This window comes from Mobula hypostoma, chromosome 2 (assembly GCF_963921235.1).
Source record: "Mobula hypostoma chromosome 2, sMobHyp1.1, whole genome shotgun sequence".
Lineage (NCBI taxonomy): Eukaryota > Metazoa > Chordata > Chondrichthyes > Myliobatiformes > Myliobatidae > Mobula > Mobula hypostoma.
In genome coordinates this window covers 222,787,537-222,804,021 of record NC_086098.1, presented here as the reverse complement: position 1 = coordinate 222,804,021, position 16,485 = coordinate 222,787,537, and the positions used below count along the sequence as shown (strand labels likewise).

At 38.4% G+C, this 16,485-nt stretch overlaps 1 protein-coding gene across 1 annotated transcript in view; it reads left to right on the top strand.

Moving 5' to 3' along the window:
• The window catches only part of LOC134336900 (synaptonemal complex protein 2-like), a 293,594-nt gene extending 282,725 nt beyond the window's left edge, over positions 1–10,869 (top strand). Inside the window, exons 33-34 of the mRNA XM_063031521.1 lie at positions 8,604–8,660; positions 10,202–10,869. Coding sequence (XP_062887591.1) covers positions 8,604–8,660; positions 10,202–10,273 — 129 coding nt within the window. The 3' untranslated portion in view covers positions 10,274–10,869. The remainder of the gene's footprint in view (positions 1–8,603; positions 8,661–10,201) is intronic.
• The last annotated feature ends 5,616 nt before the right edge of the window (positions 10,870–16,485 follow it).

Below are 16,485 nucleotides of genomic sequence, written 5' to 3'. Positions count from 1 at the left end.
ATGTTACAATGCATTAATTCACTTCTTCATGAGGAACATCTTCACTGTATTTGATACCCATTTGTACTGTGTTTTGAAGGAATTAGAATAGTATTTAATTTCATAGAATCATATAAAAATAGCTTTTAAAGATCATTTGGCTCTTAGAGCCTGTACTACTATTTAGTGCAATCTCAGTTATTACTGTCTTATTATTGTATTCCCACGCTCTCCCTTAATGAACAGAAGGAACATATTCTGCTCACCATATTTGTATTGGCTCTGATTCAGTGGTCAAGCATAGACCCAATTAGCTAATTACTTTATCTATACCCATGTAAATTCCCAGAAGAAATATGTTATTTTCCTTTTAAATTAATTATGGAACCCATTTTAACACTGTTTTCAGGTGGAACTGTTCCTGTTAGCCTTTCCAAGATCCTTCCCCTCCACATCCATTTCCAGTCATCCTGCCACTGCCCACTTCTCCATTCTGTCTGTGTCGTCTTGTAGCATCTAACTTTGATATCCTCATTTGTTGTTATTCCAGGTTTCTTACTTGTATAGTAAATTATGCTGTTCCCTGTGCCCATAGTTTTATAAATTTAAAATGCCAAGTGTAATCAAATTCAAAACTTAAGAATAGCATAGCACACCACTTTCTAGTCTAACCACCAATGTGATATTTGTGTTCCGATATACGGGAATCACTAGTGTTGGATCCTGGTGCTTCTGTAATCCAAAGGTTCTTCAGAAGTCAAGAGTGAGGCTTAAAACTTTTTGCTAAGCATTTTTTTACTAAGTGTTATAAGATCAAAGAACAAAGAAAGACAACGGACAAAGCAATTGTGGTCATCTCATACAGGACAAAAATTTCCAATGATAACAATTAACCTATGTATAAAATAGTCAGGTTCACATGGTGTGATACCTGAGAAAACTAAACTTCTGAAAGCAGCAGTACTGTAATTGCTGGAAAATTTACTGAACAATTATCTTTTCTAACTAGGAACTGTGATCTGAATGGGAACCTGCAAGTTGTGCTTTTTCCCAAGTGTTTGCTGTGTTTGGCCATCCTTGTGATAGAGGTTGCAGGTTTGGGAAGTGTTATTAATGTAGCCTGGGCAATTAGAAGCATCCATTTGTAGATGGAGCAAACTGAAACCGTAGTGCACCAGTGCAATAGAGAATGAACTCTTAAGTTGGTGGATGGGATCCTATGTAGTAGGCTCCTATGTAGCAGTAAAAAAAAACTGCAGATGCTGTAAATCAAAAACAGAAAATGTTATAAATGTTCAGCAGGCCTAATCTGTAGGAAGAAAAAAAACTAAGGGCTTTTATCAGAACTGGAAAGGAGGCAAAAGAAGTTTGATAATCAGGGAGAATGGGGGAGGCGGTTGCCTTTGGTCGGATAAAACCGGGGTGATCATGGTGGTAAAGTGTAAACGTGGTTGGTCATTGAGTGAATGGGAGCTGAGTAAGAACATGGACAAAAGAATATAAGAGTTATGCAGTATAGACCAGGAATTTTTTTTTAAAAAGCATGTTAAAAAAAATAAAAATAGAATCACAGGTAATCTGTCTGTCCCGAGCTTTATAGGCTCATCAGGCCAGTGCTTATGCCAGTTTTCGTGGCGTGAAGCGACTGAGAGTATGAGACTACCCACCCCCGCCCCACCTGCCCGGATAGGACTCCAGTCTATCGTGAGGTTAACCTCCAGCGTTGTGCCGGTACCCATTTTCAACTGGGTGGACTGGAGCAGTGTGTGGTTAAGTGCCTTGCTTAAGGACGCAACACGCCCCTCACTTGGGGCTCGAACTCACAGCACCTTAACCACTTGGCCGCACTCCACATGATACAGATAGTAATCAAGTTAAATGACATTGTAGAATTCAATTTTGAGTCCAAGAGGCCTCAATATGTGCACAAGAAAGTGAAGTGCTATTCTTTCTAGCTATGTCATCTTATTCATGAATCTCCCACTAAGGAAACCATATCAACATATACCTTGTCAAGTTGCCTTTGGCTTGTCTATGTTTAAATAAGGACATCTCTCATTCTTCTGAACACCAAGATCAAGATGGTGCCTGTTTACAATGCTCCCTCGGTTGATATCTTCTCGATAAACCACAAAACTATTTATTTCACTCCTTTTACACCTGTTTTTTTGCTGTAAATTTGTTTCTGGAACAGTTAGAGCCTGCAATTTACAGTTTGGAAATCGATTGAGAGATCCAGCACTTTGCTGTCTCTGAGAAGATTCTGGGAAGCAATGAGCGCAAGCCTTGAGGCAAAGTAACTCTGAGATGCAAATTGACTCCATTTCGCTGATTAAAGCTTCTATTATTCACCATTTAAAACAACAAGGAAGATTGAAATATCAACACAAATGCGAAAGTGGGGTGCCAACTAACTGCCTGCCTTCTGCTCACTGATCCAGTGAAGCAGCTATGGAGCCTATCACTGTGCCCAAAGGGTAGGCCCCTGTGCGTCTCTCTCTTTTATGAAGTTGGAGGATGTTACCAAGATCCTGCTTTAATGGATTTGGACTATGGCTATGGACTTTTTCAGTCTTATAGTTTTTATAATCTGTGTTTTCGTCCGTTCTTTTTCGATTATTTTGTGTGGATTGGGGGGGGGTCAATGTTTTTGTTGCGTATTGTGTGGGGGAGGGTGAGTCTGGGCTTGATATTCTTGTATTTTTATGTGAGGAGAAGGGATTTGGGGGTTGATGTTCGTTGCATTTCATGCAGGGGAGGGGTTGGGGGTGTGATAATTGTATTGCCGTTTTTTTTTTGTTTGGGGGAGGGCTGGGTTTTTCTCTGAACTGAACTGACTTCCATGAGTTTTCTTTGTTTCATAACTATCTGGAGAAGAATCCCAGAGCTATTTACTGCATACATACTTTGATAATAACTGAACCTTTGAACCATTGAAGGAACACAAACCCAAACACTGTAGCCAATCTTGTTAGGACAACCCTCTCATCCAAGGCGTTAGCCTGTTGAATCTTCTTTAGTCTGCCTCCAATGCTACTACATCCTTTTTTTGATAAGAGGACGAAACCTCGCTGCAGTATAAGTGTGACATTACCAGCACTCTGTACAACTAAAAAAAACTGCTTTATATTCAACTCCCATCCCTTTGTAAAAGAAAAGGCCAGCACTTGCCTTAACTACTTGCTGAACCTACCAGTTAACTTCTTTTGTAATTCATACACTAGTCCACCTTGATCCCTCTGAACTTCACTCATTTGCAGTATTTCCATTCAGATAATTACCTTTTGATGTGTGACTTCACATCAATCTCTATTTGCTGTTTTTGCCTAATCACTCAATCTATCTACACCCTGTTACAGAATCACAATATGCCCTTCAACCTATTTTTATATCATTGGGAAACTTGGAGATATATTTCATTCCCTCCTGTAGATCATTAAAGTAAATAGTAAACAACTGAGGACTAGTTATATCCTCAAAATCCCACAGACCCACCATCACTTGTGCCAGTAGTGTTCATGAGGACCACAACAACTTGACTGTGACCCCCCCCCCATTCCAAATTTTTCTCCAGGCCAGAAGAGATGTCCTGAACAACTTACATAAAATTCTGAAGGAACTCAGCAGGTCAGGAAGCTTTTATGAAGAGGAATGAACAGTCAATGTTTCTGGTTGGGATCCTTCATCTGGACTGGAAAGGAAGTGGTATAAGCCAGAATAAGGAGGTGTGGGGAGAGGAAGGAGTACAAAGTGAGGAGGAATATGATGAAGTGAGAAACTGGGAGGTTATGGGTGGAAAAGGTAAAGGGCTGAAGAAGAAGGAATCTGAAAAGACAGGAGAGTGGACCACGGCAGAAAGGGAAGGAGGAGGTGCAACCTCATATTCTGTCTGGGTAGCCCCCAACCTGATGAGTTGAGGCTTGAGCATTGAGTTCTCTAACTTCCGATAATTTATTTTCCCCAGCCCTCAAGCACCTTTCCTTTTTCTATTTCCCATTCTAGATCCCCCTTATCCTTTCTCTTCTCCTCACCTGCCAATCACTTCCCTCTGGTGTCCCAGTTTCTTTCCTTTTCCCCATGGTCTGCTCTGCTATCAAATTCCTTCTTCTACTGTTTCATTTTCCACCTTTCACTTCATATTTATCACTTCATCTCCTTCCCCTTCACCTGGCTTCATCTATCTTCTGCCAGCTTGTACTGCTTCCCCTCCACCACGCCCTCCCCACCTTCTTATGCTGATCTCTTCCCTCTTTATTTCCAGCCCCCACCCCTCCAACACCATACCATACCTGTATTTATTGATACAGGTCAGCTAAGTCCCATAAAATAGGTTTTTCAATCCCCCACTATTTACTCTATTTTAAATTCTCATCTAGTTTTTTTTCTGTCAATGTGGATGGCTTTGTTTTTCCATATTGTATTGCATCTTTCTGTGAATGTTCTCTTCATTCTGCTTATAACCCAAAATACCATCTAACTTTATATCATCCTCAGACTTGCATAGAATCCAGGCAATTGATGTAAATCATGAATAGGATTCCATGGGGCAACCATCTGTCACAGTCTCCCAATCCACAAGTGACTCATTTACTCATATGCTCTATTTTCATTCTTTTTTCTAATTCTCAGTACACAGGAGACTTCTGTATTACATTTCATCATGATGGGGTTAAGTGGTCTGGCAGGTTTGTATTCCTATGAAACCATACATATAGTGATTTACCTCCAATCTCACAATGAATCCTTTGTTATAAGTACAATGCATTTATATGAGATGCTTTGCTTTCAACAAAGATAATAATTACACATATATGGAAACATACAGCTTTAAACAAAACTAGATAGATAATTTAATGATATCACTCACAATAAATAATCATTGCTGTACAAAGTGCCTATAATATATGAATGGGGAGGAGGGAGTCTCGGCTTTAGAGATTAGAGAAACATTGACTAGGGCACATTTTAATCATTTAACCTTCAGACTGCGTTCTCAGTTTGGATCATTAACACTAGGGATATCCACAACTTGATTGATGAATGAGAAAACGTCCAACAGTTGAAGTGAGGTAAGTAATGCCCTATAACATTGACCTCTCTGAAACTCAATGTTACTTCAACAATGAGATTTTCAATTGACAAAACTCATGAGCTCAATAACATCTTCTCAATAATGCCTTAAATCCTAGTTGGATTTGCAAACGCCACAATGTCTTGGGTATCTTTCTCTGCAGGTTCTGTTGGTGGAAAGGCTGTAAATTTGTTGATACACTCTTTCCACATGTTTTCCAAACACAATTCTACATAAAAACTTTCACATCATTGCATGACATAGGTATTGTCACATACCCTGTGACGGGAATAAAGAACCAGCATAGATGGAAAACACTTTGGAATCCAGTATTGCTATAAACTACTAATATTTATTAGTAACTATGCAATACAGTAATATCAATGTAAATAAATCACACAGGTTAGCAATGAATATATATAAAAGTACGTAAATCAGTAAGTGTGGAAATGTATGTATGATAACCAAGCTTCTTTAAGTCTAGGGGTAAAAAGATAGTCTTACGATGTTGAGTAAAGTTCAGTTCGTGATATTGAGTTGAGTAGCAATGGAGAGAGAGAGAGTGAGTTGAGTCTTCAGGTGAGCTGATGCCATCAATCTTCTCGTCATCCTCCGAAATCCTTTACAAGTCACCAACTGTGACTTTAACCAGATGGACCGGTCTTCCTGTGGTGGAGCTATCACCCTGGCAAGGGTGGACACATGGACAACTCCCCACCAGTCAACCCCTTCTCCTCAAACTGGAATAGCAATTTGGATCGATCCGCCTGATCAATCCTCCAAAACCCACCTTCTCTGCGGGCACAACAATGCTCATTCAGTGTCCAGATCATGTGTCTGAGGTCTGTATCATCTGACCTCCCATTTATTTCTCTGTGCTGAGCATCACCTGTCATTCAAAGAGTCCCTCCTTCCTTTGTCTGTAAAGGAAATGCACAAACAGGCAACAAGTCCTTGGAAGTAACATCAATAATGTGGTGAAAATCATAACATCGAGTGTCCATTAAATAACACTGCCTTTGGTCACCATAGCAACTTACAAGCTGTTCGGTGCTGTCTCCAACTCCAAACTCAGTAGAAATCCAAAGTTACTTCCAATGCCTTAAAGTGACAGTTCAACCGTTAATTTATCTCTCTCTCTCTCTCTCTCTCTCTCTCTCTCTCGTTTCAAAAGCAACATATTGATGGTAAGTAACTGTCTCTCTCTCCTTTCCAAACAAACCATCAATGATGAATCTCTCTCTCCAAACAGTTAATAGGGGCCCTCCTGGATCCCCTCACAGTATGTTATCTATCTTCATAATGTTAACGGTCCTGCCAAATTCTCAAACTTCTAGTTTATCTTCTTCTTCAGTTGCATTACTTAATTGCTTAAAAGTTCTTTGTAAATCTCTTGAAATTTACAATTACATCTTGATCCATTATTTGTAATAAGGCTGTCATGTTCTTGGGCAGGTACTCAACTTCCACTTATTGGAATTTTTTCCCATTTAGTAAATTCCCATGGGTAAATTTCCATTATACCCAAAATGCTGTAAATAGTGGGTCATCTGTATTAAACAAATAATGTACTTTATGATTTAAGTGTCTTGTGTGGCATCTTATTGAAGCCCAAATCAACCATACCTATTAGATCATACCTGCCTGCTAACTACAACCTCAAAAAAACTCCCAATATATTTATCAAACATTTTCTTTCTCAAATGTTTAGGTTACATTTGCTACCTTTTAATCTATGGAGCTGTTCTCAAGTCTATATAATTTTTGAAGATGGAAACCATTGCATCTATAGAAAAAGATAGGAAACTAATCAGGTCAGGCAGAATGTAGGGGAAAAGAAATAGTTGATGTTTCATTTCTGGAAACCTTCATAAGAATCTGAAAAATAAGTTAAAACAAGGTAGCTTTCAAACGTAGTTTTCAAGGTAATGGAGGTGGGACTGGTAGAACAATGGGAATATCTCTGATGAGGAAAGTCCAGGTAGGTTAGTGGAGGCAGTTTCAAGAACATTAAGCTTCTTTGTCTGTTATGTAGATAATGAGACTATGGGACATGTCTAGCCTATTCAGATAGAATAAGAAAAGTTAAGCCAAAATGACAATAGACAGAAAAGCCCAGGTCTATTACAAATAGAGGGAGCTACCTAAATTTGGAGAACTGGATGTAGAAGACTGCAACAAGCCCAGGTGGAATATGAGGTGTTGCACATCAAGCTTGTGTGGGGCCTCATTATTACAGAACAGGGGCCCATAGATAGAAAAGAGAATGTGGGAATGGGTTGCTGAATTTAAGTAGAAGGTAGCTAGAGACTTTGGGTCCTTCCAACGAACAATGCAGATACTTTGCAAAGTAATCATCCAATATGCATTTGGGTTCTCTAATGTAAAGGAAACCACACTGTAAGTACAGAATGCATTACGTTAGTTTAGAAGTACAAATGAATTGCTACGTCTCCTAGAAGCAGTGCTTGAATCCGGAGTTGCTTCTCCTACAATTGCATGGGAAAGTACCATAAAAGGTGGATGGTTGGTGGAAGAGTAGAGCAGGCAGTTGCAGGTGGAATGGTCCCTCCGAATTATACCTTTTACATTCAAGTTCATCCATTAAAAGATAAAGAAACCAGAGTTTGGGATTCCATATGTGAAAGAGAGTAAATCTTAATGTCCGGCCTTCACAGGCAGGAATCTCCCAGTCTCCACCCAGCTAACAGGAGTCACCTGCCACTCGTTTCCAGATCATCACCTGCAGCCCATTTAAACACAGTTCTCATCCACAACTCTTGCTCACTGATATGAACCAACCAGTTGTTCCTAGCTTTCAGTTATATTGTTGCCTTGTGTTAATTATTTATTCTCTTATTTTGTAGTCCCTCATGGCTTCTTATTTTGCAGTTTATTAGTAAAATATCATTAACTTCTAACTTGTCTCTGCTGCTTTGCTTTTGGGTCAGGCCTCCTCTATACGTGTTTCCCAATAGTTAACTGATGGAAGATATCCTTGAAGTTCAGAGACCATATTGCCACCCAACATCAAATGTATATTAGTCTCAAAGAATAAATACAAGAGACAATGCAGATGCTGGAAATCCAGATCAATGTGCACAAAATGCTGGAGGAACTCAGCAGGTTAGGCATAAATGGAGGGTCTCAGACTGAAATGTTGACTATTTATTCTCTCTGTAGATGCTGCCTGATTGGCTGAGTTTCTCCAGCATTTTGTGTGAGGAAGATCTGTTTCAGATTCATCAGGAAGCAGGCATAAATGGGCTGTGTAAGAAGCAAAATGCTCAGGTTATTTCTTGATGTGTGAACTTGTGGCAAAATTGAATAAGGGTATTTTTGACAAACAATGGTCTGATATTCATATGATTTATCATTTTTAATTTTGAGTGAATAATTAGGTTTTTTATATACCATTTGGTTGGAATGGGGTGAGTGTGCAAGTTGACGATGGACCCATTCACTCCATGGAAATGCCATTCATTTAATCATTGTTTAAAATGCTTATCACGAGCACTAAACAATAAAGCAACATTTTACTATATTTTCATAGATGCATTTGATGAGAAAAGACATGAAAGCAGTACAAAACAGACTCCTGAGGGAAATGGCAAGTATAGTCTGTCTGAATATCATGTGTTTGTATGCCACAGATGCTAATTGATCCCATTATTAAGAAAAATGGGCATAAGTAAACATTTTCATTTTCTCCACATGTTACCAAAGAAATGTTTGTTATGGAAGTAGGTCCTGATTTCAGATAATCAGCATCTCTTTGAAATCATATCACATAATTAAATTATTTGATTGTTTTGATCAATGGTCACAGGGGTGGGGGGGGGGGAGTTGGGGGATATTGATGTTTGAGCAGGAATGCTCCAACCTCCCTAATGTGCTTTAACATGTAATGGCCACAGTTCCATCAAGATTGATGCTGGAACCCAGTCTTTTATCATTATATTAATGCTTCCAATAAAATAACCAAAGATAGAGTTGCTAAATTTGCTGATGATAGTTAAGTAGGAAAGTTAGTTGAGAAAGAATATCGATAAGTGAAGTGAATGGCTGATCAACTATGTTGCAGGAACCTGTGAAATGGTCCAATTTAGAACGAAGAATACATAGAACGTAAAAATCCACAACACATTACAGGCCCTTCAGCCTACAAAGTTGTGCCGACCATGTAACCAACTCTAGAAACTGCCTAGAATTACCCTACTGCATAGCCATCTGTTTTTCTGAGCTCTGTGTACCTATCTAAGAGTCTCTTAAGCGACCCCCTATTGTATCAGAAGGATATCTCAGTGAAGACAGATTGCAGAACTCTGAGCTATAGTGATATGGGAGTCCTCGTACATAATTTACTAAAGAGCAGTGAATTATGTGGGTACAATGAATAATTTAGAAGAGCTATCAAAAAGATATTTAATATTGCTGAAGCATTTGTATACATAAGTAGGAAGCTAGAATTCAGTATTGTAGGGCATTAGTGAGACCAGATGTGGAGTTAGAGTATCGGTCTCCTCCTTTATAGTAAGATGTAAATGCATCAGAGGCAGTTCAGAGAAGGTTGACTGGAACTAATACCTGGAATGAGCAAGTTGTATAATGAGGCAATGTTGGGCTGGTGAGACTAGTATTTGCAGCAATTTAGATCAGTGGAAGGTGACTTAACTGAACCATAAAATCCCACAGGGTCTAGGTACGGTGGGTGAGGAAGGGATGTTTCCTCTTGTGGGAGAATCTAGAACTAAAAGTGACCATTCAAAAGTAAGGAGTAGCCCTTAAGACAGATGAAGCAATTTTTTTCTGCCAGAAGGCTAATCTTTGAAACTCATTTTCTCAAAGTTTGTTGGAAGCAGAGTCTTTGAATATTCCTAAAACAGAGATAAATAAGTTGTTGATAAGCAAGCAGTTAATAATCACTGTTGTACGTAGAAATGCAAAGTTTAGATTATTGTCAGATCACTCATAATCTTGTTGAATGGCAGAGAAGGCTCATAGGACCATGTAGTCTTCTCCTGTTCCTAATTCTTATTCTTAATCAATTGAGGGTTTGTTTTACTGATTGGAAATACTTTGCACTGATTTTGATCTTGAACCTTTTCTGTTGTGTCACTGTGAGAAAATAATATCTTTGTTCACTTTCAGCAAGAAGAGGAGCTGCGAACAGTGCGCAGGGGACTACAGTCCTTCTTTCTATCTGAAACCACACATTTCTGAGGACCATAAATCTGCATCACAGGCATAGTTTTAAGAAGACGTTGGGAAATCTATATGACTATTATATTCACAGTTCCATTTTGTTCAGTTCTGATGCAAATGATCATAGATCATTGCCCTTATCAGGCATTCTTGTTGCTGTTGGGATAGGGCTATTAAGTCATTTTGGAATCTACCTTTTCTTAATTTGTTACCTCCTTATTTCCGTGTATTTACTATTTCTTCATATATACTTGTTTTGTACAAGCATGATTACTTGTTTCAATGTATCACATGGGGTCTGTATCAGTTGTTCAAATTTCATTTATTATAGAAAGGCAATTAAATATTATTGTGTGTCCGGAGTGATGTGAAAATAAGTTATTGGGAGTAGTTTAATAGAGAACAAACCTTTTCCATCATAACAAATTTTAGCAGAGCAAATATATTTAAATTATATTGCTTAGTAAGTGTTCTCACTAATACTCTTCATCATACAGCTTCCCTTTTTACTATCCTATAAAATATTTGGATATGTATATGGAAGCTGTAGTAAATAATTCCAATATTAATGTTCTAATGTTTACTTACAATACTGTTGACTTTTGAAAATTAAATATTTGAGAGTACATTTTACTGATTGGAAGTATTTCTTTGCACTGATTTTGGTCTTGAAACTTTTCTGCTCTTGATTGTTCCAAATAAATCTAGTCCTTATCACAAAATAGAGCATTATAATGTTCTCATTTGCACATTAAAAGGGAAACCACAAAGTTGGGGAAAATGCTATTCAGACTTTATCATATCTGGCCAAAAGAAAAATAAATGTATACAGTATACAATCTATATGAAGAGATCTCTGCTCACAAAATGGGCTCCTTTAGGCTTTTGGTTCGGTATTATGGGTGCAAATTTGATTCTAATTTTGTATGTGAATTGTGAGTGCACATTTTTAACACAATTTATTCTACTTAGCATAATGGACAGTGCAACAGCATGTGTCAAAAACTAAAGTTTCCCCAAGCATGTAGTTGATGGGCTTATTCACAATGTAGTGCTATGTTAGGATTAGATTTGCGTTCTACTTGTAGATAACCAGTTTGCTTAGCTGTGGAGCCTTTGTAACCAATAGTGTATCACCTGCTCTACGCAAGGAATTTGAGAGTTTCTGTATACCTTTGATCTGATAGAAGTGATGGACTATAAGACATAGCAGCAGAATTAAGCCATTTAGTTCATTAAGCCATTATATACCCATCCCAACTTTATTCTGCTGCCTTCTCCCCATAATCTTTGACATCTTTAATAATTCAGAACCTATCAACCTCCATTTTAAATATACCAGTGACTTGGCCTTCATAGCTATATGTAGCAATGAATTCCATATATTCACCATCCTCTATCTACCTCTTCTCATCCTTATTATAAAGGTATAACCTTTTATTCTGAGGCTGTGTCCTATGGGCCTAGTCTCTCCGATAATGGAAACATCCTCTCCACATCCATTCTGTCTAGATCTTTCAATATTCAATGGGTTTCAATGAGATCACCCATCATTTTTCTAAAGTCCAGTGAGTACAACCCCAGAGCTGTCAAATGCTTCTCATAACCCTTTCATTCCCAGGATAATTCCTGTAAACCTTCTGGACTGTCTCCATTGCCGGCATATCCTTTCCTATATATGAGGTGCAAACCTGCTCACAATTCTCCAGATGTGGTCTGACCAATGTTTTATAAATCCTCAACATTACATCCTTGCTTTCATATTCTAGTCCTCTTGAAATGAATAATAACATTGCATTTGCCTTCTACACTGCCATGTCAACCTGAAAGTTAACCTTTATGGAATCCTGCATTAGAACTCCTAAGTTCCTTTGCACCTCCAATTTTTGAATTCTTTCCCCATTCAGAAAATAGTCTATGACTTTATTCCTTCTACCAAAGGACATGATCATACACTTTCCTCCACTGTATTCCATCTGCCACTTACCCTGATCTGTCCACATCCTTCTGCAGACTCCCTTGTTTACTCAACTTATGTATATTTGTATCATCTGTAAATTTGGCCACTTAGCCTTCAATTCCATCATCCTGATCATTAACATGAAAAATAGTGGACTCAACACCAACCCCTGTATAAAACCACCAGTCACTGGCAACAAACCAGCTCCTTAAGGAAATCACATTGACTTCAGCCTATTTTGTAATGTGCCTCCAGGTACCCTAAAATCTTATCCTCAATGATAGACTCCCTACATCTTACCAACCACTGAAGTCTAGCTAACTGGCCTATAATTTCCTGTATTTTGCCTCCCTCCCTCTTTAAAGAGTGGAGTGACATTTACAATTTTCCAGCCATCTTAAATTATTCTGGAATCTAATGATTCTTAAAAGATCACTACTAATGCCTCCACAATCTCATCAGCTACCTCTTTCCAAACCCTGGGATGTAATCCATCTGGTCTAGATAACTTACCTACCTTCAAACCTTTCAGCTTCCCAACCACCTTCTCCTTAGTGTAATCTCTATGACAAACTTCTGCCCCCTGACACTGTCTTATTTCTGGTATAAAAGTTGCTGGTGAACGCAGCAGGCCAGGCAGCATCTCTGGGAAGAGGTACAGTCGATATTTCGGACCGAGACCCTTGGTCAGGACTAACTGAAAGAATTCCAGAATTCCTCGTGTTTGCTTATTTCTGGTATGATGCCTTTGCCTTCCACAGTGAAGGTGACACAAAATATGTACTCAGTTTGTTGATGGAGGTGGGGATGTGGGTGACAGACGAGGTGATATAGAGCAGAAAGATGTTATGGGATGGAGCTGGAAGGGTTGGCAGGGGAAATACTTGTGAGGGTTTCTATACCTGTGTTCAGAACCTGTAACACCTGCTGAACCTTTTCCTATGTCTTGGGCCATCTCCAGCCCCTACAGTCTTCTCCAGTAGAGTAATCTGCAAAGGACTACATCGCTCTCTATCTCTCATGTGAAGCTGACTGCATTAATCTTGAAGACATTCACTCCACAAATGTGCAGTTTGATAATACCAGTGGCACATTATGATCTTTCAAGAATCACTAGATTCTGGAATGGTTCCAGAAGACTGGAAAGTAACAAATGCCACTCCACTCTTCAAGGAGGGAGAAAGGCAGAAGCAAGGAAGCTGTAGGCCAGTTAGTTTGACCTAGTGGTTGGGAAGATGTTGGAGTCGATTATTAAGGATAATGTCACGGGGTGCTTGGAGGCACATGATAAAATAGGCTGTAGTCAGCATGGTTTCCTCAAAGGCCATGTCTTGCCTGACATATCTGTTGGAATTGTTTGAAGAAATAACAAGTAGAATAACTAAGGAGAATTGTGAACTTGGATTTTCAGAAGGCATTTAACAAGGTGTCACACATAAGTCTGCTTCACAAGCTAAGAGTCCATGGTATTACAGTAAAGATTCTAACATGGATAAGACAGTGGCTGATTGGCAGGAGGCAAAGAGTGGGAATAAAAGAAGCCTTTTCTGGCTGGCTGCCAGTGACTAGTGGTTTTCCACAGGGATCTGTGTTGGGACTGATTCATTTTATGTTATATGTCAATGATTTGGATGATGGAATTGATTGCTTTGTTGCAAAGTTTGCAGATGATATGAAGATAAGTGGAAGGGTAGGTGGGTCTGAAGTAGAGAAGCTACAGAAGGACTTAGATTAGGAGGATGGGTGAAGAATCTGAATCAGATTTATTATCACCAGCACTTGACATGAAATTTGATAACAGCAGTAGCAGTTCAATGCAATACATAATATAGAAGAAAAAAAACAACAAAATAAAATAAATAAATAAGTCAATTACAGTATATGTATGTTGAATAGATTAAAAAATGGGCAAAAAACAGAAATTCTATATATTAAAAAAGTGCGGTGTCCATCTAGGAATCAGATGGCAGAGGGGAAAAAGCTGTTCCTGAATTGTTGAGTGTGTGCCTTCAGGCTTCTGTACCTCCTACCTGATGGTAACAGTGAGAAAAGTGCATGCCCTGGGTGCTGGAGGCCCTTAATAATAGACACTGCCTTTCTGAGACACCACTCCTTAAAGATATCCTGGGTACTTTGTAGACTAGTACCCAAGATGGAGCCAACTAAATTTACAACCCTCTGCAGTTTCTTTTGGTCCCGTGCAGTAGCAGCACCACCCACCCCATACTGAACAGTGATGCAGCCTGTCAGAATGCTCTCCACCGTACACCTATAGTCGTTTTTGAGTGTTATTTGTTGATGTACCAAATCTCATCTAACTCCTAATGAAGTATAGGTGCTGCCTTGCCTTCTTTATAACTACATCGATACGTTGGGACCAGAAATGGCAGCTGAAATATAGTGTTGGGAAGTGTACAGTCATGTATTTTTGTAGAAGAAATGAAAAGGTTGGCTATTGTCTAACTGGAGAGAAAATACAAAAAACTGAGTTGCAAAAGGACTTGGGAGTCCTTTTGGAGGATTCCCTAAAGGTTAATTTGCAGGTTGAGTCTGTGGTGCAGATGGCAAATGCAATGCTAGCATTCATTTCAAGAACGCAACACGAGGAAATCTGCAGATGCTGGAATTTCAAGCAACACACGAAGGGTCTCGGCCCGAAACGTCGTCTGTACCTCTTCCTAATGATGCTGCCTGGCCTGCTGCATTCACCAGCAACTTTTGTGTGTGTTGCTATTCATTTCAAGAAGACTGGAATATAAAAGCAAGGATGTAATGTTAAGACTTTATAAAGCACTGGTGAGGCTTCACTTGGAGTATTGTGAGCAGGTTTGGGCTACTACAAAGGATGTGCTGAAACTGGAGAGGGTTCAAAGGTGGTTCACTAAAATGATTCCAAATATGAATGGCTTGTTGTATGAAGAACATCTGATGTCTCTGGGCCGTATTCACTGGAATTCAGAGAATGATAGATGACCTTATTGAAATCTATCAAATAGTGAAAGGCTTGATAGAGTGGATGTGAAGAGGATGTTTTCTTTTTTTTTGTAATTTATTTCTTATTGAATTTCATCATCAAACAAACATTTCCATAAGATGTATTTCAGATACTGTACATATATATCATATAATCATATTTGTCACAAATCTCCACATATTTATCTGAGGTATACACTTACAGAAAGGAGAGGAAAGAAAGAACAATCAAAAGAAGAAAACTATGTACAAAGTAGGGAGTGATTTTTTTTACAACATATTCATTGACTTATGAGAATAAAATCAGGTAGTTAAACCATTTTTTCCAGTATGAATAAAATTGTTCCAACTTATGATTAACAGATGCTGTTATCTTCTCCATTTTGTAAATGTCCATTGTAATTTCCATCCATACATTTAAAGTTGGGCTCTCCTGTGATAACCATTTCCTGGTAAGGGTCTTTTTACCAGCCATCAGCAGTACATTCATTAAATATTTATCTCTTTTCAACCTTTCTTGAGGTATATACACAAAGTATATGGTCTTACTCTCTAAGGGTATTTCACATTTAAAGATGTCTTGTAGGGAATTATGTATCCCCCTCCAATAGTCTTTGATAATGGGGCATTCCCAGAAAATAAGATAATAGTTTGCATTTTGATTTCCACAATTTCTCCAGCAAACGGGGGGGGGGGGGGGGGGATGTTACTATCATAATGGGATTTCTGAGAGGGTGTAATAAAATATCTTCTCAAGTTTTTCCACCCGAACTCCCTCCATTTCTGTGAACTGGTACACTTCCATTGATACCTCTGTATTATTGTCCAGTCTTCCTCAGATATTATTATCCCTCCTTCCTTCTCCCATTTTGTTTTAATGTATGAAGTTGAATGTGTTTCAAGATTTGACAAACCTTGATACACGCTTGAAATTATTCTATTACCGTTGTCTGAATTATATGCTTTTCTAAATAGCTGTCAAACATGTACTTGCCTTGGTTACATTTTTCATTTTTAAAATATTTTTATTAATACATAATCTTCTACAGCTTTAAAATGGTACAATATTACAGCAAATTAATATATATACAGTTAATAAAGCTGAAAAAACTTATTAAAAAAGAATAATATGATAATGAAAAATTTTTTTTTATATAAAGAAAAGAAGGAAAAAGAGAACCCCAACTACTAAAAGAGAAAAAAAAACAGTAACTACAAGGGAAAGAGAAGAAAAAAAGAGGGGAAAAAACCCATTGGGAACCAACTCCCAGAGCAATACAACTTACAATCATCTATA